Source organism: Oncorhynchus mykiss, chromosome 25 (genome assembly GCF_013265735.2).
Source record: "Oncorhynchus mykiss isolate Arlee chromosome 25, USDA_OmykA_1.1, whole genome shotgun sequence".
In the NCBI taxonomy this organism is placed as follows: domain Eukaryota; kingdom Metazoa; phylum Chordata; class Actinopteri; order Salmoniformes; family Salmonidae; genus Oncorhynchus; species Oncorhynchus mykiss.
In genome coordinates, this window is record NC_048589.1 from 42,655,817 (window position 1) to 42,677,411 (window position 21,595).

At 42.4% G+C, this 21,595-nt stretch overlaps 1 protein-coding gene across 1 annotated transcript; it reads right to left on the reverse strand.

Annotated features, from left to right (window-relative positions):
• Positions 1-5,082: 5,082 nt before the first annotated feature.
• Positions 5,083-10,943, reverse strand: LOC110505983 (tetratricopeptide repeat protein 9A). The gene is made up of 3 exons (XM_021585456.2): positions 9,916-10,943; positions 6,023-6,205; positions 5,083-5,625 (listed from the first exon to the last, which is right to left on the reverse strand). The coding sequence occupies exons 1-3, from the start codon at positions 10,391-10,393 to the stop codon at positions 5,543-5,545; spliced, it is 744 nt and encodes a 247-aa protein (XP_021441131.2). The 5' UTR covers positions 10,394-10,943; the 3' UTR covers positions 5,083-5,542.
• Between the last annotated feature and the right edge of the window lie 10,652 nt (positions 10,944-21,595).

Genomic DNA, 21,595 nt, shown 5'->3' on the forward strand with positions numbered 1-21,595 from the left:
GTAGGTTCATTGACAATTTGCGTGAGATTTGAGGGCATCTAGCTTAGATTGTAGAACGGCCGGGGTGTTAAGCATGTCCCAATTTAGGTCACCTAACAGTACGAGCTCTGATGACAGATGGGGGGGGCATCTGTGTCCAGGGCACAGCTGGGGGCAGAAGGTGGTCTATAACAAGCGGCAACAGCGAGAGACTTGTTTCTGGAGAGGTGGATTTTTAGAAGTAGAAGCTTGAATGTTATAGTTAGGGATGGAAATTTCAGGATTTCTGGTGGCCTTCCTAAGCCAGGATTCAGACATGGCTAGGACATCCGGGTTGGCGGAGTGTGCTAAAGCAGTGAGTAAAACAAAGTTAGGGAGGAGGCTTCTAATGTTAACATGCATGAAACCAAGGCTTTTACAGTTACAGAAGTCAACAAATGAGAGCGCGTGTGCTAGGCACTGCAGGACCTGGATTAACCTCTACATCACCAGAGGAACAGGGGAGGATTAGGATAAGGGTACGGCTAAAGGCTATAAGAACTGGTCATCTAGTGCATTTGGAACAGAGAGTAAAAGGAACAGGTTTCAGGGGCGCAGAAGAATAGATTCAAGGCCTAATGTATGGTATGGTAGGATGCCTTGCCTGGCTATCCTAAGATTAATACACTAGCTGTAAGTCGCAAAGGATGGGAGCATCTGCTGAATGACTAAATGGTCATGTAAATGTAGTGCTGTGTATATGTGTGTATTTTCTGCATTTTATCAGTGATGTTGTTTCCTGTTAAGACCCCAGGAAGAGTAGCCGTTGCTACGATGTGCAAGGTCCCCATGAGTGACAGAATACTGAGCCAATCACAGCGCAATGCTCCTATTTTCTGCTGGCCCACCCCACCACCACAGAAAGCCCTGAGCTAGGCTGAAACACCTGCATTTTGGAGCTGCTTTACTCAAGAAAACCTAAACGAGACCATGGTTGTATGTGGCTTTAATTATATATATATTTTTATTTTACATTGTTTGCAAACTGATATGTGACATGTGTTAATGCCAAAATAACATGCAAGCCCCACCTGCCTTGAATGACGGGTCGCCACTGCCTACATAGTACACGACTGTGGATCAAATGGAAAGGACCATAAGGTGCCAATGCCCTAGTAGTGAACTATATAGGGACTGAGGACGCCATTTCAGACACAGTGAACTATATAGGGACTAGGGACGCCATTTCAGACACAGTGAACTATATAGGGACTAGGGACGCCATTTCAGACACAGTGAAGTATATAGGGACTAGGGACGCCATTTCAGACACAGTGAAGTATATAGGGACTAGGGATGCCATTTCAGACACAGTGAACTATATAGGGACTAGGGACGCCATTTCAGACACAGTGAACTATATAGGGACTAGGGACGCCATTTCAGACACAGTGAACTATATAGGGACTAGGGACGCCATTTCAGACACAGTGAACTATATAGGGACTGGGGCGCCATTTCAGACACAGTGAACTATATAGGGACTAGGGACGCCATTTCAGACACTGTGACCTATATAGGGACTAGGGACGCCATTTCAGACACTGTGAACTATATAGGGACTAGGGACGCCATTTCAGACACAGTGAAATATATAGGGACTAGGGACGCCATTTCAGACACAGTGAACTATATAGAGACTGGGGACGCCATTTCAGACACAGTGAACTATATAGGGACTAGGGCGCCATTTCAGACACTGTGAACTATATAGGGACTAGGGGCACCATTTCAGACACAGTGAACTATATAGGGACTGGGGGCGCCATTTCAGACACAGTGAACTATATATAGGGACTGGGGACGCCATTTCAGACACAGTGAACTATATAGGGACTAGGGACGCCATTTCAGACACAGTGAACTATATAGAGACTAGGGACGCCATTTCAGACACAGTGAACTATATAGGGACTGGGGACGCCATTTCAGACACAACAACTGTCCCCTGCCATGTAGTTCAATAACCAGGCAGTTCAATAACCAGGCCGGTCAATAACCAGGCAGTTCAATAACCAGGCAGTTCAATAACCAGCTGTTCAATAATCAAGTCCTTCAATAACCAGGCAGTTCAATAACCAGCTGTTCAATAACCAGCTGTTCAATAAACAGGAAGTTCAATAGCCAGGCAGTTCAATAGCCAGGCAGTTCAATAGCCAGGCAGTTCAATAACCAGGCAGTTCAATAACCAGGCCGGTCAATAACCAGGCAGTTCAATAACCAGCTGTTCAATAAACAGGAAGTTCAATAGCCAGGCAGTTCAATAGCCAGGCAGTTCAATAGCCAGGCAGTTCAATAACCAGGCAGTTCAACAACCAGGCAGGCGCATTATAGTCCATCTCAATATGACAACTACCAAGAGGAGAAGGTATGATGTCATCCTCTCCCTCAGCTCCTCTTTCCTCCTTCAGTTAATAGACTGGGAGATATTAGGCAACCATAAAAGCCAGTGTGTTTGTTGTGTGTTCTATTGAATTATGTTTGTATTTGAAGGATTTGAGAATTATTTTATTGAAAACCTTTAGAGAGAGCCCATGCCATGGGGGGAAAAAAATGTATTTATTCTGAGAATAAAATTTGATTTGTTGGTATGTGCTATTAATAGTTTAAGATTTGATGGTGAGGTACGTGCAAAAAACAAAACAATTACTGTAATAAATAAATATAATTATAACTCCTTTATTAGACACGAAACAGTAAATTGGGGGTTTCTCAAAGATACTCTTGTGTATGGAATGCCCCTGCTTACATTTACAAACAAAATACAATTAGCTTTGCTATTATATAATTAAAACATACTTATAGCACTTTCTTTTATAAAGTAAGCTACTCTTTTTTTAAATATATTTTCTGATAAAGTGTCATGACAATGAGCTTGTAATTAGCAAATACACTGACCAAAAAATATAAACGCAACATGCAACATTTTCAAAATTTTTACTGAGTTACAGTTCATATGAGGAAATCAGTCAATTTAAATAAATTCATTAGGTCCCTAATCTATGGATTTCACATGACTGGGAATACACATATGTATCTGTTGGTCACAGATACCTTTAAAAAAAATCTATAAAATGCAATTGTGTTCGTTGTCCATAGCTTATGTCTGCCCCATACCATAACCCCACCACCTCCATTGGGCACTCTGTTCACAACGTTCAGCAAACCGCTCGCCCACACGACGCCATAAATGTTATCTGTGGTTGTAAGGCTGGTTGGACGCACTGCCAAATTCTCTAAAACGACGTTGGAGGCGGCATATGGTAGAGAAATGAACATTCAATTCTCTGGCAACAGCTCTGGTGGACATTCCTGCAGTCAGCATGACAATCGCACGCTCCCTCAAAACTTGAGACATCCGTGGCATTGTGTTGTGTGACAAAACTGCACATTTTAGAGTGGCCTTTTGGTGGATGGACTATCTTGGCAAAGGAAAAATGCTCACTAAACAGGGCTGTAAACAAATTTGTGCACTAAAATTTAGAGAAATAAGCTTTTTGTGCACATGTAAAATTTTGGGGGATCTTTTATTTCAGCTTATGAAACATACCAACACTTTACATGTTGTGTTTATATTTTTATTCAGTGTTTGTGCCCTTATAACCTAAATAGAGTATTTATAGATCTATTATATATATATATATTATTATAGTTATCAACACATCTTGCCAAATCTCAATAATCTATAAAGACAAAAACACAAGTGTTGTTTTGGCTCAATGTCTAAGGCCGGGATTCAATCCGACCACCGATTTGCGTCATTTTAAAGATAATTTTTCGATTAAGCTGACATATGCCACGTTTATGGTGAACGGGATCTCCGTGAACGCACGTGCACAAGCGGACAAAGCGCGATTGGGTTGAATCCTGGGCTAAAAGTGGGAGGTTTGTCAAACAGTGACTCCGCGGTGAACACAAACCACATGTTGTCAGTAGGAGGGAGGGAAGGCAGACGTCACAGGCCACATGTTTCATCCTGTGAAATCTGTTACTTTGACTCCATCAGATGTGTTGTTGCCCTAGTCTACACGTTGGACCTGGCAGTGTGCTGCATTGCCAACTATATATAACGTTCAGCAACATTGCGATGTCTGCACATAAACTTTAAAGATGGTCGCCGAAAAAAGACTGACCGCTGCACCATTTCGGTTGTATGTACAGTACCTGTCAAAAGTTTGGACACACCTACTCATTCAAGGGTTTTTCTTTAATTTTTTACTATTTTCTACATTGTAGAATAATAGTGAAGACATCAAAACTATGAAATAACACATATGGAATCATGTAGTAACCAAAGAAAGTGTTAAACAAATCTAAATACATTTTATTTTTTGAGATTCTTCAAAAGTAGCCACCCTTTGCCTTGATGACAGCTTTGCACACTCTTGCTTGGGCCGAGAAACATGGAAATCTGTCCTTTCGGCTGATGAGTCCTTTTTTTTTTTACATTTTTGGGTCTCTTCCCAGTGTCTTTGTGAGATGCAGAGTAGGTGAACAAATGATCTCCGTATGTGTAGTTCCCACCGTGAAGCATGAAGAGGAGGTGTGATGTTGTGGGGGTGCTTTGCTGGTGACACTGTCTGTGATTTGTTTAGAATTCAAGGCACACTTAACCAGCATGGCTACCACAGCATTCTGCAGCGATACGCCATCCCATCTGGTTTGAGCTTAGTGGGACTATCATTTGTTTTTCAACAGGACAATGACTCAAACACACCTTCGGTCTGTGTAAAGGCTATTTGACCAAGAAGGAGAGTGATGGAGTGCTGCATTAGATGACCTGGCCTCCACAATCACCAGACCTCAACCCAAATAAGATGATTTGGGATGAGTTGGACAGCAGAGTGAAGGAAAAGCAGCCAACAAGTGCTCAGCCAGCATATGTTGGAACTACTTCAAGAGTGTTGGAACAGCATTCCAGGTGAAGCTGGTTGAGAGAATGCCAAGAATGTGCAAATCTGTCATCAAGGCAAAGGGTGGCTTCTTTAAAGAATCTAAAATATATTTTGATTTGTTTAACACTTTTTTTTGGTTACTACATGATTCCACGTGTGTTATTTCATAGTGTTGAGGTCTTCACCATTATTCTACAATGGAGAAAATAGAAAACATAAAGAAACACGTTTTAATGAGTAGGTGTGTCCAAACTTTTGACTGGTACTGCATATCTGTATAAAATAGTTGACATATTACTCATAAGTACTAAAGTACACGTTGGTATGAATCACATAATCGGCGAAGACGAAGAAGGATAAAGTGGCTGTGCAAAGGTAAAGCATATCTATATAGAAATCCTTTAAAACACAGAGACCCTGTATCGTGGTCTGAGTGGAGCATGAAGAAAAGTACAAATTGACAGTTGAGTGAAAAGGTTAGGTGGGTGACATCCTAAATGGCACCCTATTCCCTATGCAGTGCACTCCTTTTGACCAGGGCACATAGGGACCTAGTGCACTGCATAGGGAATAGGGTGCCATTTCGGGTAAAGCCTCAGTTATCAATTAAGACAGTGAGTGTTGGTTGTTTATGCGGTCTCTTTCTTCTCCTTCTGGGCAGAACGACGGATCTTCATCTCAGTCAGCTGGATGTAACGGAGAACGTTGGTGTCTGGAATACAAAGACATAACAAAAAAAAAGGATGCTTTAGGAAAAATAAAACATTACATCATCTGATTTATTAACGTTGATTAAAACCCCTGGGTTGTTAGGGTGAACTTTCGCCAGTTGAGTTATAGGTTTTTAAATCTATCAATCTGGTTGGGGGTTAGCCAAAATGGCAGTCTTCCATCCAATTGCTTTGCTGACGTCCAGTTAGACTTGAAGTCACTGTCAAATGAATGCCATGCTCAATTCTATTTTAATTATTGATTGCCTCAACAGAATGTACCTGTCTCGACTGTACCTCCTGGTAAAATAAATACGCTTTTTTTTCAAAATGGTGTATCAAATGGAATAATATGTGAAATGAGCATAGGGTTAGCAGACTAGCCAGCCTAACCCTCACCTGCTGGCTGTTGTTTGTGGGACTCCTTGAGATAGTGAAGGGCCTTGTGGAAGTCTCCTAGGTGATAGTAGGCCACCCCAGAGCGGTACAAAGCCTTGAAGTGGTCCCCTTCCTTACGCAGTACCTTCAGACAATACTCCTTCACACGCTCATAGTTGACCAGCTCCATCTGCAACAGGCACGCTGGGAGGAGAGAGAGGCACAATGGCGTGTAATTCATGGATGCCAAAGGAAGCCAGGCTCCTCCCCCCCCAAAAAAAATGTTTTTGGACCAATCATGTTTTTTCTTTAAACATACAGAATTATGCATTTTTATCTGTCGGTGTTTCATAAATGTCCATTAATTCGCAACAGACTAAATGTGTATCACTGGAGAAAACATCTGGACAAAACTGGGTCCCTACTTTATCAGTATGTGTAGTTCATCTGTCTGATGCTGTCTGGTCAAAAAGAGTATGACACTGTTGTCGCCCATAGCATTGAATGCAAGGGAAGCCAGCGAGCATATGGCCTCTCTCGATAAATTTTTTTTTTTTTAAATAGCCAATCAGCGTTGAGCTAAACCGTGTGAGCTCAGCTGTCAATGGTCCTGAAGCACCAAAAAAAATGGATAAAGGGAAGCCAGTATGGATTTGGCTTCACACCAATGACATCACATCAAAAGCCAAACACAATTTACAGAAAACATTTTAATTTCTCTCCGGTGGATAGCGAGCTAGCTAAAATTGGCCCTTTCCTAAATCAGCCATGGATGGCGATAGGGATTTGGACTTGTGGTTTTACTTAATTTGTTGTACTGGCCAATGATTATAACAGTGATTCTGATCCAACCATAAATTAATACGTTGTGTCCCTGGCCTGAGAGGATGGAAGTTCAACATGCTAACTAGCTAGCCTGGTGCATTGTTTCCCATGAAAGGAAATTACTCACTGGTAACCCCCAAAGCCAATTCTTCCTTTGGCTGCCTCTCCTTCCAGTTCTCTGCTGCCAATGACTGGAACGAACTGCAAAAATCTCTGAAGCTGGAGACTCTTACCTCCCCCACTAGCTTCAAGCACCAGCTGTCAGAGCAGCTCACAGATCACTGCACCTGTACATAGCTCATCTGTATACAGCCCATCCAATCTTCCACATCCCCATACTATATTTATTTATTTATTTATCTTGCTCCTTTGCACCCAAGTATCTCAACTTGCACATTCATCTTCTGCACATCTACCATTCCAGTGTTTAATTGCTATATTGTAATTACTTTGCCACCATGTCCTATTTATTGCCTTACCTCTCTTATCCTACCTCATTTGCACATGCTGTATATAGATATTTCTACTGTATTATTGATTGTATGTTTGTTTATTCCATGTGTAACTCTGTGTCGTTGTATGTGTCGAACTGCTTTGCTTTATCTTGGCCAGGTCGTAGTTGCAAATGAGAACTTGTTCTCAACTAGCCTACCTGGTTAAATAATGGTGAAATAAATAAATCATTAGGCTAGAGTGCAAGCATTTTTGCCAGGTAGCCTAGGACAACAATAACTAAAAGGGTGTACTGGTGACAGAGTCACCGACCGTTTAGGAAACATTTAGGAAGAGGCTGGCATTGGTGTTTCTCTACGAGTAGGGTGAGTCAACATGTGTTTTCTACTTGCACCAACACACACACACACACACACACACACACACACACACACATACACACACACACACACACACATACACACACACACACACACACATACACACACACACACACACACACACACACACACACACACACACACACACACACACACACAGAAAGGAGTAACATGGACAGCCACATCATATTTAGCTTACGTTGATTGGACTAAATAGTTTTTCTGGTATCTTTTAGTTGTCACTGTATTAGACTAATCAGAGGTGATTAGATTATGTTGAAATGGTGCTGGAATAGCGGAGGCAGTTCCTGTTTTATTTGTGACTTCCTGTAACTCTCCATGGTTCTAAATCAATAGTTGGTTTCGTGATTTCCGAAAGCATTAACTTCCTAGACAACGCTGTAGGTCATGCAAGATGTTTGGTGGGCTTCACCAGACAAATGTTGCTCTCCGGTTTTGTGATGAAATAAAAGTAGTTTCATTTATTCTGCTGTCTTCTTATTGTCTCGGACTTAGGCCTATACAGTGCCTTCGGGAAAGTACTCAGAATGTATTAAATAAATAAAAATCCTCAGCAATCTAAACACAATACCCCATAATGACAAAGTGAAAACAGGTTTTTAGAATTTTTTGCAAATATATATATATATAAAAATATAAAACTGAAATACCTTATTTACATAAGTATTCAGACCCTTTGCTATGAGACTAGAAATTGAGCTCAGATGCATCCTGTTTCCATTGATCATCCTTGAGATGTTTCTACAACATGATTGGAGTCCACCTGTGGTAAATTCAATTGATTGGACATGATTTGGAAAGGCACACACCTGTCTATATAAGGTCCCACAGTTGACAGTGCATGTCAGAGCAAAAACCAAGTCATGAGGTCGAAGGAATTGTCCATAGAGCTCCGAGACAGGATTGTGTTGAGGCACAGATCTGGGAAAGGTACCAAAACATTTCTGCAGCATTGAAGGTCCCCAAGAATACAGTGGCCTCAATCCTTCTTAAATGGAAGAAGTTTGGAACCACCAAGACTCTTCCTAGAGCTGGCCGCCCGTCCAAACTGAGCAATCGGGGGAGAAAGGCCTTGGTCAGGGAGGTGAAAAAGAATCCGATTGCCACTCTGACAGAGCTTTAGAGTTCCTCTGTGGAGATGAGAGAACCTTCCAGAAGGACAACCATCTCTGCAGCACTCCACCAATTAGGCCTTTATGGTAGAGTGGCCAAATGGAAACCACTTCTCAGTAAAAAGGTACATGACAGCCCGCCTGGAGTTTTTCCAAAAGGCACCTGAAGACTCTCAGACCATAAGAAACAAGATTCTCTGGTCTGATGACACCAAGATTGAACTCTTTGGCCTGAATGCCAAGCGTCACGTCTGGAGGAAACCTGTCACCATCCCTATGGTGAAGCATGGTGGTGGCAGCAACATGCTGTGGGAATGTATTTCAGCGGCAGGGACTGGGAGACTAGTCAGGATCGAGGAAAATATTAACGGAGCAAAGTGCAGAGAGATCCTTGATGAAAACCTGCTCCAGAGCGCTCCGTTTTTTAAAATTTATTTTTATTTTTTATAAATTAGCAAAAAAATCTAAAATCCTGTTTTCGCAATATCTTTATGGGGTTTTGTGTGTAGATTGATGACGGAAAAAATCAAAGTAATCAATTTTAGAATAAGGCTGTAAAGGTAACAAAATGTGGAAGAAGTCAGAACTAACAGGTTATAGAGCAGACAACGCAATTATCACAACACACAGGTTGTAATATGGCATTTTTTTTCCCGGGCTTGACTTCCCCGGTGATTTTCACCCACCCACCACTACAGAATTATTAAAACAATTCATTAGAATTTGGCGAAACAGAAATTAGATGTGAACGTCTACAGACAGTATAAAAGTAAATGTCAATCTGTCAATCTTCATGCCTAAATTTGACAGCAGGTTTAGTACAATTCTAAGCACAGGCATTTGGAAATGCTGGCAGGTGACTGACTGGTGAATATCAGGTGCATATTCAGAGATTATTTTCTCAGCCACGTTTAAACGTTAGAATAAGCCTACAATTAATCATGGCGGGATGGACAATGGACATAATGATGGTGGTTATCATGATGAAGATGATGATGATGATGGTGATGATATTGGGCAATAATAAACCATTAGATCTGCAGTCTGTAATATGTGGGGCGATATCGAACCCCCATGTCCTTACATAAGACAATAGAACAATTACGTAACGATGATCACATACCTGCCAGACTGTTGTAACACTCCAGCTCGGCGTTCTCCATGGCACCTTTCTGCTCGTCCGTCAGGCTGTCTGATTTGGTCATAGTAGGCAGCACAGAGGAAGGAGACTTAGAGCTGGCTTCAGGGTCTCCCAGCACCCGGCACAACCCCTTCATCTCTAATAAAGCACGGTGGTACTTGCCAATCGCCTCCCGGTACTTCTTATCCTTGTAACACTGTGTGCCTTGAGTCTTGAAGTCAATGGCGCGCTTCACAACGTCCGCGGGTTCGGACCGTTCAGAATTAGGCGGTTTGACAGCGGAGCTGGCGTGCTGGTGCTGCCGACCGCCGTGTTGCTGGTATCGGGCATCCCTGGGTCGGTTACCGGGAGGCTGAGCACACTGTTGCAGCTTCGGGGTACCACTGATGTTGAGGCCGCCCGTTACCGTGACACCATCCACTCTAGAGATGCCATCATACCCAGTCTGGTTTACACTCATCTTCACGATAATAAATTAGACTACTTATTCGACGCGCTTTACACTCAAATGATAGCCAAGTCGACACAACGTCTTATTCTAGGGGAAATATATAGATTCAGTCCTGCATCGTGCCCGGATGTCTTCACTGTTTTCGTGCATCCCCTGTTTTCTACTTGTGGCGCAAAGTGGTCTGGCGCTAGGCAACACTGGTGCCAGCCTGTGACACCTCGCTCGCACGTTACAGCCTGTATCTTTTATTTTCCAGTCTTCTGGTGACGGTGGAATCGGCCGTGCGTGCATCCGACTCTCCTTTTCCTTATATAATCATGATTCTAGAATCTCTGCCATGGATTTCTGTCGACAAAAGCCTGATGCGTGGCGCATCTCGCTTCTTCTGTAGCCTGTAGCCTACCTCAAAGAGAAGAACCGCAGCAACTAGATAATGAATGCCGATAACAAGCTATGCCTCACGTTTTGTGTGTTCAGCAACCTGTTCCCTATAAAAATTAATTTAAAAAAAAGTCAGATATATTGCGCTCATATGTGCGCAGAGGCAGTGTAGATTTGTGGTGCGCGCTCCGTGGTCCCATGGGTACCATGATGTCATCCCGAACAGTCACTTAGGGCAGCCCCCCCCCCCCCCCCCCCCCCCAGTTGTTAACAGTGTTACTATCATTGCAGGCTGATGGGTCAATCTACTGCGATAGAGGCAGATATCTATCCAGGACATGGTCATACGGGTTTCTTTTGTATTATTATTTAGTCTAGGCTACTATTCAGATTCAGCACACCACACCCATGTGGACATTGCAGTGCAAAAATAAATATCCCTTACGTAGACACTGACCACTTGAAGTGCAGCTGTTAGGGTGCGTCTAGAAGTTCTGCCACTTGGGCGGGAAATGAATCCCAGATGAGATGTAAATGTCAGTCAGTCACTGACCCCCTGAGGTCCGCAGTCTGCCTTGTAATTAAAGGCTATAGGCCACATGGTGTTCAGACACACCCGTTCATTCCAGGGCTTTTCAACAATATCCCATTAACTGCACGACTCGGATAAGCCTATAACAGTGACGGTCGGTGCCATTTCAGATGAGGGAGGACGATACATATATATATATTTTTTTTTTATGAGCATGGCTTTATTTCTATTACATTATATTGGATGACTGTCATTCATATTCCATTCACCAGGTTCAATGTAACATCGACAGGTTTAGGCTACTACATTATAGTCAAATTGTCTCTATACCCATCATGAGGTTGCTTCAACCTAGCCTATGAATGAAAGTTTACAACGTAGGTGCACACAGATCGAGAGAAATTTGAGTAATCAAGGTGACAGACATTGACACACATTCAATACCGCCTTGCACAACCTTGCCTGCATCTAGCTGATCTAGGATGTAATCATTAGTCCCACAGTTGCAAACGAGAGTTTCTATTGAGCAAATTCAGGTATGTTTATCCTTATTTTGTTCTGTTTGCTTCTGTTTAAGAAACATTTTTCAACAGAATCGGTTGAATGAATACACCCCTGATCACGCGTTCACTTTCATAGCAGCCACGTTGTATTCCTTCTGGCATCTATGCACTCTCCTCTTCTCACCTTTTCTCTTCGCTTGTGGACTTCAGTGCACAACACATCAGCTGCCTGTGGCCAGGCAAAAAAACCTTTCCAAGCCAAACCTTCAGATCATAACACGTAACCACAAACTATATCGTTGTCACCATATTAGCTAATGTCATAGTCAACATAGCTACTATGTGGCAATACATTTATAAGTAGATTAGAAACACCACCACCGTTACCTTTCCTATCAGCCCTAAACACATTGTAACCATCCATAGAAACACCACCACCGTTGCCTTTCCTACCAGCCCTAAACGCATTGTAACCATCCATAGAAATACCACCACCGTTACCTTTCCTACCAGCCCTAAACACATTGAAACCATCCATAGAAACGTCAGAGTCCAAAAGCTTACCTTGACTTGGAAGAGTTCCCGTGTTGGATAGCCATAGTCAGCTAGTTAACATAGCATCCATCTCTGTTTGAGCCAGGTGTTTGATTACAAATATAGCTCTCTCTCTCTCTCTCTCTCTCTCTCTCTCTCTCTCTCTCTCTCTCTCTCTCTCTCTCTCTCTCTCTCTCTCTCTCTTCCCCTTAATTGTTGAAGAAATGTATTTGTTCAAAACTGTTCAACTATTCTCTTTCTCTCTCTTTGAGTGAACTTCTCGCCACATTTTATGCACTGCAATGCTAGCTAGCTGTAGCTTAAGCTTTCAATACCAAATTAATTCTCTGATCCTTTGGTACTATCACACTACTTTACGGTAAAATATGCAAGCAAACTTCAATGACTAACTTCTCTGAACAAGGGAGAAAAACATCATCAGATTCACAGAGAATATCTTACATAGTATAAAGAAGCAATACTCCAAACCACATCTTTAAACTAAAGAGAATACCTTTATTTATTTTATTTCACCTATTTAAACAGGGAATCACATTGAGATTAAACATCTCTTTTACTTTTTTTATGTTTATTTAACTAGGCAAGTCAATTAAGAACAAATTCTTATTTTCAATGACAGCCTACTGGGGAACAGTGGGTTAACTGCCTGTTCAGGGGCAGAACGACAGATTTGTACCTCGTCAGCTCGGGGATTTGAACTCGCAACATTTACTAAAATAAAAGGAAAATGTACCACGCTGCACCTTGGTCTCCTTCCGACAACGACCGTGACACCTGAACAGGTAACCAAATGGTTACCCGGACTATTTGCATTGTGTGCCCCCCCCAACCCCTCTTTTACGCTGCTGCAACTCTCTGTTTATCTAATATGCATAGTCACTTTAACTATACATTCACGTACATACTACCTAAATTTGGGCCGACCAACCAGTGCTCCCACACAGTGGCTAACCGGGCTATCTGCATTGTGTCCCACCACCCGCCAACCCCTCTTTTTATGCTTCTGCTACTCTTTGATCATCATATATGCATAGTCACTTTAATGATACCTACATGTACATACTACCTCAATAAGCCTGACTAACAGGTGTCTGTATATAGCCTCACTACTCTTTTTTCAAATGTCTTTTTACTGTTTTATTTCTTTACTTAGCTACACACACACACACACACATACTTTTTTTTCGCACTATTGGTTAGAGCCTGTAAGTAAGCATTTCACTGTAAGGTCTACTACACCTGTTGTATTCGGTGCACGTGACAAATAAACTTTGATTTAATTTGATTATATTGAGAAACAATCTCAATTTGGGCTCCATTTATAGCGCAAATATGCAGATCCTCAGGGTCAACATTTCATGACCTAGAGAACAGCATGAGCTTGGTTTTACTTGTATTTAACACTAATTTAAGATCTGTAAGTGATTTCTGAATTTAATCAAAGTCATGCTGAAGTACACAAATGGCCTGCTGCACTGAGGTGGCACAGGAACACAACACTGTGTCGTCTGCATCGAGATGAATGGCCTGCCGCACTGAGGTGGCACAGGAACACAACACTGTGTCGTCTGCATCGAGATGAATGTTACAAGTATGAACAGTGTTTCCTATGTCATTAATATACAAAGTGAACAATAATGGACCCAAAATAGAACCCTGAGGAACACCTTTTTGTATCTCAAGGTATTCAGATTTAACCCCATCTATTAAGATGGCCTGAGTTCTGTTCCTAAGATAATTATATCTATATATATCTATATCTATATATACTGTTAGCGGTCATCAGCTAACCTTTAGCTCGGAAAACACTCGCCAGTTTGCACAACGCGATTCCAAAAAGAGCATACCGGACCTATTTTCTCTCTATATCCCTGGATTCCCACCGCAAGCTCTAAACTTTTTCACCTGGATCATCGCAGCTAGCTAGCTGCAATCCGAGTGTCTATTCCTGGCTAACGTCTCTGTCTCGAAGCAAGCACCAACTAGCCTGGAGCTAGCCCATGCCAGGCCCATCTCCCGGCTCGCTGAAGAGTTCCATCAGCCACTCCTGGGCTACAATACCTATTTTGCCAATTGGCCTGGACCCATTTTACTGCCAGTGCGGAGCCCCGCCGGTCCTTCACAACTGGACTACCAATGTAATCTGCCCGAGGGGGTTATTCAACTGACCCCCTCCGTCGCAACGTCCCCTGAATGCCCATCTGCTAGCTTGCTAGCCGCAGCCCGCTAGCTGTCTAGAGCATATTGGCTGTTAGCTGAATAGGTCCATCGGACAATTTCTTGGGCCACTATACCTAACTATACCACTGTACCTATTTTTGCCAATTGGACTGGTCCCCTTTACTACACGGAACCACAGAACTAATCCATCATTACTGGTCTAGCGACATAAACGCATGAGGAGGCTATAAACAGACTTCCTCCATCGCGACGTTGTGACGGAGGCCCTTCTGCTAGCTTGCTAGCCCCGGCCCGCTAGCTGTCTGAATCGCCTTGTCTCCAACCAGCCTCACTACTCACTGGACCCTTATGATCACTCGACTAAGCATACCTCTCCTTAATGTCAATATGCCTTGTCCATTGCTGTTCTGGTCAGTGATTATCGTTTTATTTCACTGCAGAGCCTCTAGCCCTGCTCAATATACCTTATCGAACCCTTTAGTTCCACCTCTCACACATACGATGACATCACCTGATTTAAATGATGTTTCTAGAGACAATATATCTCTCATCATCACTCAATGCCTAGGTTTACCTCCACTGTATCCACATCCTACCATACCTTTGTCTGTACATTATGCTTTGAATCTATTCTATCACACCCAGAAACCTGCTCCTTTTACTCTCTGGTCCGACCAGTTCTTATAGTCTTTAGCCAAACCCCCTGCTAGCTGTCTGAATCGCTGTGTCTCTAGCCAGCCTAACTACTCACCGGACTCCTATGATCACTCGGCTACGTACCCTTGTCCTACTCCTCCTCTGTTCCTCTGGTGATGTAGAGGTTAATCCAGGCCCTGCAGTGCCTAGCTCCACTCCTATTCCCCAGGTGCTCTCATTTGTTGACTTCACATTCATCTTCTGCACATCTACCATTCCAGTGTTTAATTGCTATATTGTAATTACTTCGCCACCATGGCCTATTTATTGCCTTAACTCCCTTATCTTACCTCATTGGCACACAATGTATATATACTTTTTTCTACTGTATTATTGACTGTATGTTTGTTTTACTCCATGTGTAACTCTGTGTTGTTGTTTGTGTTGAACTGCTATGCTTTATCCTGGCCAGGTCACAGTTGTAAATGAGAACTTGTTCTCAACCAGCCTACATGGTTAAATAAATGTGAAATATATATATATATATTTTTTTTAATATCCCAGGCCTACTCTTGATCATTTCTTCAGCAAAACAGAATGATCAACAGGTCAATGAACAAGGCAGCACAGATCTCTTTAGCATCCAAGGCAATGACAAGATCATTAACAACTAGCGTGGTTGCTGTAAACCCTGATTGGTTTATATTAAGAATATAATTATCAGATAAAAAGGAACAAAGTTGTACATTAACCAAAGATTCTAAAATCTTAGCTAAACAAGAGAGTCTTTAAACGGGGGCGATAGTTGACAAGATCATTTGTATTCCCACCCTTGGGGAGTGGCAGCGCATATGAGGATTTCCAGGCTTTTGGAGTACTTCCTGATAACAATGTTAAATAAAAACATGTGGGCCACTGAGCCAGCAATACGGGGTGCTGCACGCTTAAGCAGACCAGGATCCAAATGATCAGCCCCTGTGGATTTGTTTTTGTCTAATGTTAACAAAGCCTCCAGGACTTCTTTTCAGTATCATTATCATTTTCACCGGCGACATCCAAACGACTCATTTCAAGAGCTGGCTTTGAAATACCTTCAAATATAAAGCCTGCAGAGATAAAATGGTGATTAAATGCATTAATTATATACACTTTGTCAGTAATAGGGCCAGAATCTGCATTAATATATTGGGGAGAGAAGAGGAGCCACAACCCTTCAGTGATTTAACAGCTTTCCAGAATTTAGCTGGTTTCCCTGTACATTCAGATAGTGAATTAACATAATAATCTGATTTAGCTTTTTTAGCTAGTTTTACATGCAGAATGCTCAATTGCCTAAAAGACTGCCAGTCTGTGCCCGAGTCTATGAATCTAGCTTTGGCCCAGGCAGCATCTCTGTTGTGTATGATTTCAGATTGCTCTGGACTGAACCAACGGCAAGACCTATTTTTAATTATCAGGTTTTTTTTTTTAAATTTTAAGGAGCATGTTTATCTACAATACAATTGAAAACATTTGAGACGTGGTTCAGGACCAACTCTGGGTCAGGTATAAATGCAATGCAATCAAAGTCACCAATATAAAGGTCACCAAAAAAAGGCCTGTTCAATGAAATGCTTACAATTACTCTTGTTGATAAAAGGAGGTTTGGACCTAGGCATCTGTATATCCTTGACACATACAATGGGACAGTGGTCACTAATATCTAAAGCAAATACCCCACCCTCAGCATATTTCTCTGGAGTATTTGTAAATATGAGGTCAGTCAAAGTCGATTTCGTAGGGTCCTTTTTAAGTTTGGACGAGCGGGCTTTGTAATCAGCTGGGTCAAATTTAGATTAGTACAAAAATCATTTAAACAGACAAGCATCCTGCGTTCCCCATGCAAAATGAAAATCTCCAGCGATCAACACCTCTGAGGTAATAAAAATGGCAATTAAATCAATGAGTTCGTTCAGTACACAATTCTTGGCGGAGGGTAGACGATATATTTATATAACTGTTATTTTTGGAGTTTGAACCCAAATGAAGACTTAAAGGCAACAATTCAAATAGTTTAAGACTGGAGGTGGCCTTTAACAGAGACACAGAAAGAAGATTCCTTGTGTAAATAGCAACACCACCACCTTTGCCTTTCCTACCAGCCCTAAAAACACATTGTAACCATCCATAGAAACACCACCACCGTTGCCTTTCCTACCAGCCCTAAACACAATGTAACCATCCATAGTAACACCACCACCGTTACCTTTCCTACCAGCCCTAAACACATTGTAACCATCCATAGAAACACCACCACCGTTGCCTTTCCTACCAGCCCTAAACACATTGTAACCATCCATAGTAACACCACCACCGTTACCTTTCCTACCAGCCCTAAACACATTGTAACCATCCATAGAAACGTCAGAGTCCAGGGTTTTATCAGTTAACCAGGTTTCAGATAAAATAAAAAATATCTGTGTCTACCTAATACTTTGAGATTTCAGAACAACAGGAGACTCAAAGATGAGATTATACCAATTAGGAAAAGTAAACAAAGTAGGAATATCAATGACATTTCTCCGGTTAGCACCATTTGCCATGTCACCACTTTCAGATACAACATGTGGAACTCTCATAGTAACCAAAGAGGACATGGTAAAAACGGACTTACATGTAATGCTAAATGCTAATATTGTTCTCACATCAATTTAAGGAGAAGAACCAAGAACCTTTCCAATGTTTGATGACGACAGCCGGGAGCCATTTTCACCCAGGTGAATTCCGTCTTCCACAAAGTGGCCAGGCCTATTCTAGAAGGAGTCAAATGATTCCAATTGTGATTTCCAATCCCCCCCTCTCTCCTCCCCAGGTTTGGTGCGTTGATGATAACAGTGTCAGGTCTGAAGCTTCTTCGTTCCTCCTACAGTAAGCCCCACATACCAGTACATCACAGTACTCTCTTCACCGTCCTCTTCCTCACCTTCGACGACTGCAGCCTCTCGGAGACCATGCTGCTGGACCTCTTCCTCAAGTCCATCGTCTTCAGCGAGGTGACCAAGAATCTTACCCTGACATCTGAGACCTATTCATTAGGGCACACAGCACACAAAAAGTCCTCACAGGAATAGTAAGTCGTGTGTGTGTGTGTGTGTGTGTGTGTGTGTGTGTGTGTGTGTGTGTGTGTGTGTGTGTGTGTGCACCTGCAAAAAATATAGCTCAGATGTGCACGCGCCTTTTGAATTTTGTGTTTCCGTCCCTCACAATCAAAGTATGCCTGTAACACAATGCACTGCTTTATAAATTTAAAAATATTTCTTTTGGGATCAAATTTGAGCATATTCAAAAATTGTGATTAATCACGATTAACTACAGAAAAGCATGCGATTAATGGTGATTAATTATGTTAATCTTTTTTGACAATCGTAGTAACAACTTGCGCAATGATGGGCATTTTTATAGGGTGATTATAGGGTAGGCGATTAGAAAAGAAGGCCTCAATATTTGCAGCCGTAGGTGACATCTCTCTAGAAGTTGATCATCTTCGGTTAAGGTAAGATTATAATGAAGGATCAGAGAAAGCTGAAGAGCGCTGCATTTCTTTCGATCCTGTCAGTTACCTTTAGCGTCTATTGATGAAGGTATCATCTTCACGGGAGATTTATTTTTGTTATTTTTTATGCTTGCGGCGTGTCCTTTCATATCAGCGAGAAATTGCTACACACCTTATTAGGGTTCGGGGTTAGTGTTCCCTCATATATCTCCATGTTAAAGTGCGTGTATGGGAGATAGACGGAAGACCGAGGCTTCTACCTGTGCTAATTAGCTATCTAGCATGCTCCGAACACCTGTGCTAAGTAGCTATCTAGCATGCTCCGAACACCTGTGCTAATTAGCTATCTAGCATGCTCCGAACACCTGTGCTAATTAGCTATCTAGCATGCTCCGAACACCTGTGCTAATTAGCTATCTAGCATGCGCTGAACACCTGTGCTAATTAGCTATCTAGCATGCTCCGAACACCTGTGCTAATTAGCTATCTAGCATGCTCCGAACACCTGTGCTAAGTAGCTATCTAGCATGCGTTGAACACCTGTGCTAACTAGCTATCTAGCATGCTCCGAACACCTGTGCTAATTAGCTATCTAGCATGCTCTGAACACCTGTGCTAATTAGCAATCTAGCATGCTCTGAACACCTGTTCTAATTATCTATCTAGCATGCTCAGAACACCTGTGCTAATTAGCTATGTAGCATGCTCTGAACACCTGTTCTAATTAGCTATCTAGCATGCTCAGAACACCTGTGCTAATTAGCTATCTAGCATGCTCCGAACACCTGTGCTAATTAGCTATCTAGCATGCTCCGAACACCTGTGCTAATTAACTATCTAGCATGCTCCGAACACCTGTGCTAATTAGCTATCTAGCATGCTCCGAACTTCTGTGCTAATTAGCTATCTAGCATGCCCCGAACACCTGTGCTAATTAGCTATCTAGCATGCCCCGAACACCTGTGCTAATTAGCTATCTAGCATGCTCTGAACACCTGTGTGTAGTAACCAAAGGCCGTCAGAAATGAGTTGTCACTTAAAAATACTGTCGGCTGCAACTGTGACAGCTGGTTAAAACAATAAATGTATAATTTGTATTTGTGAAATGATTTTGATGTGATATGAAAGTAAAACATTTTCTAGAACCGTATCGCAATTGAGAATCGATTCACATTAAGATGGAGTATTTGGCTGCCAGAGCCAGTCTCCATGGCTGCCAGAGCCCGTCTCCATGGCTGCCAGAGCCAGTCTCCATGGCTGCCAGAGCCAGTCTCCATGGCTGCCAGTCTCCCTCTGAAAATAACATAAAGTCTTTGGATTGGTAGGCTTGCCTACACTCCTTCTGAGTACATTATTGGGCTATATCGACACATGCCTCAAACGACTCACTTGTAACATCTTCGGCCATTATAGGAACGATGAATTGTTAAAACAACAACAATTCCCAACTCCAATCCTCCAGTACCCCAACAGCCCAACTCCAGTCCTCCAGTACCCCCAAAAGCCCAACTCTAGTCCTCCAGTACCCCCAACAGCCCAACTCCAGTCCTCCAGTACCCCCAACAGCCCAATTCCAGTCCTCCAGTACCCCCAACAGCCCAACTCCAGTCCTCCAGTACCCCCAATAGCCCAACTCCAGTCCTCCAGTACCCCCAACAGCCCAACTCCAGTCCTCCAGTACCCCCAACAGCCCAACTCCAGTCCTCCACTACCCCCAGCAGCCCAACTTCAGTCCTCCAGTACCCCCAACAGCCCAACTCCAGTCCTCCACTACCCCCAACAGTCCAATTCCAGTCCTCCAGTACCCCCAACAGCCCAACTCCAGTCCTCCAGTACCCCCAACAGCCCAACTCCAGTCCTCCAGTACCCCCAACAGCCCAACTCCAGTCCTCCAGTACCCCCAACAGCCCAACTTCAGTCCTCCAGTACCCCCAACAGCCCAACTCCAGTCCTCCAGTACCCCCAAAAGCCCAGTGACAGTGATACACTACCATCTGTGGTGGTAAATAACGGACACTATGATGCTCTTTATGAATTGACAGTGATACACTACCATCTGTGGTCATATCACATTATTGTATTTGTTAAGACTCTTAGTGGCCATGGTTACCGATGCCTTGGGAATAAAAAATAAAAATAATAATCATTCTGTTTATTCAGCTATTTAGTTTTTTTGCATTTGATAATTTGATAAACTTAAAAAAGTGTTTACAGTATATAATTATATATATATGATTATATATTATGTCAATGTACAAAATATCAATTTTGGTTTATAATATTTATTACTGTGAACATGGTATTTCTTTTCCATTTATGCGACAAAGGTTATATAAATAAGAATGTGTTTGATTTACAGCCGGTTTAAATGTTATGACGAGTCTCAAAAGCCAGCGGTTTGTTGTAAAACCTGACGTGGATTTCCATACGGAATGTGCTGTATGATCAGGGTCATGATCAGAGTAATGGTCAGGGTCATGATCAGAGTAATGGTCAGGGTCATGATCAGAGTAATGATCAGGGTCATGATCAGAGTAATGATCAGCGTCATGATCAGAGTAATGATCAGGGTAATGATCAGAGTAATGGTCAGGGTCATGATCAGAGTAATGATCAGGGTCATGATCAGGGTCATGATCAGAGTAATGATCAGAGTAATGATCAGGGTCATGATCAGAGTAATGGTCAGGGTCATGTTTAGAGTAATGGTCAGGGTCATGATCAGAGTAATGATCAGGGTCATGATCAGAGTAATGATCAGAGTAATGATCAGGGTCATGATCAGAGTAATGGTCAGGGTCATGTTTAGAGTAATGGTCAGGGTCATGATCAGAGTAATGATCAGGGTCATTATCAGAGTAATGATCAGGGTTGGGGTCAATTTCATTTCC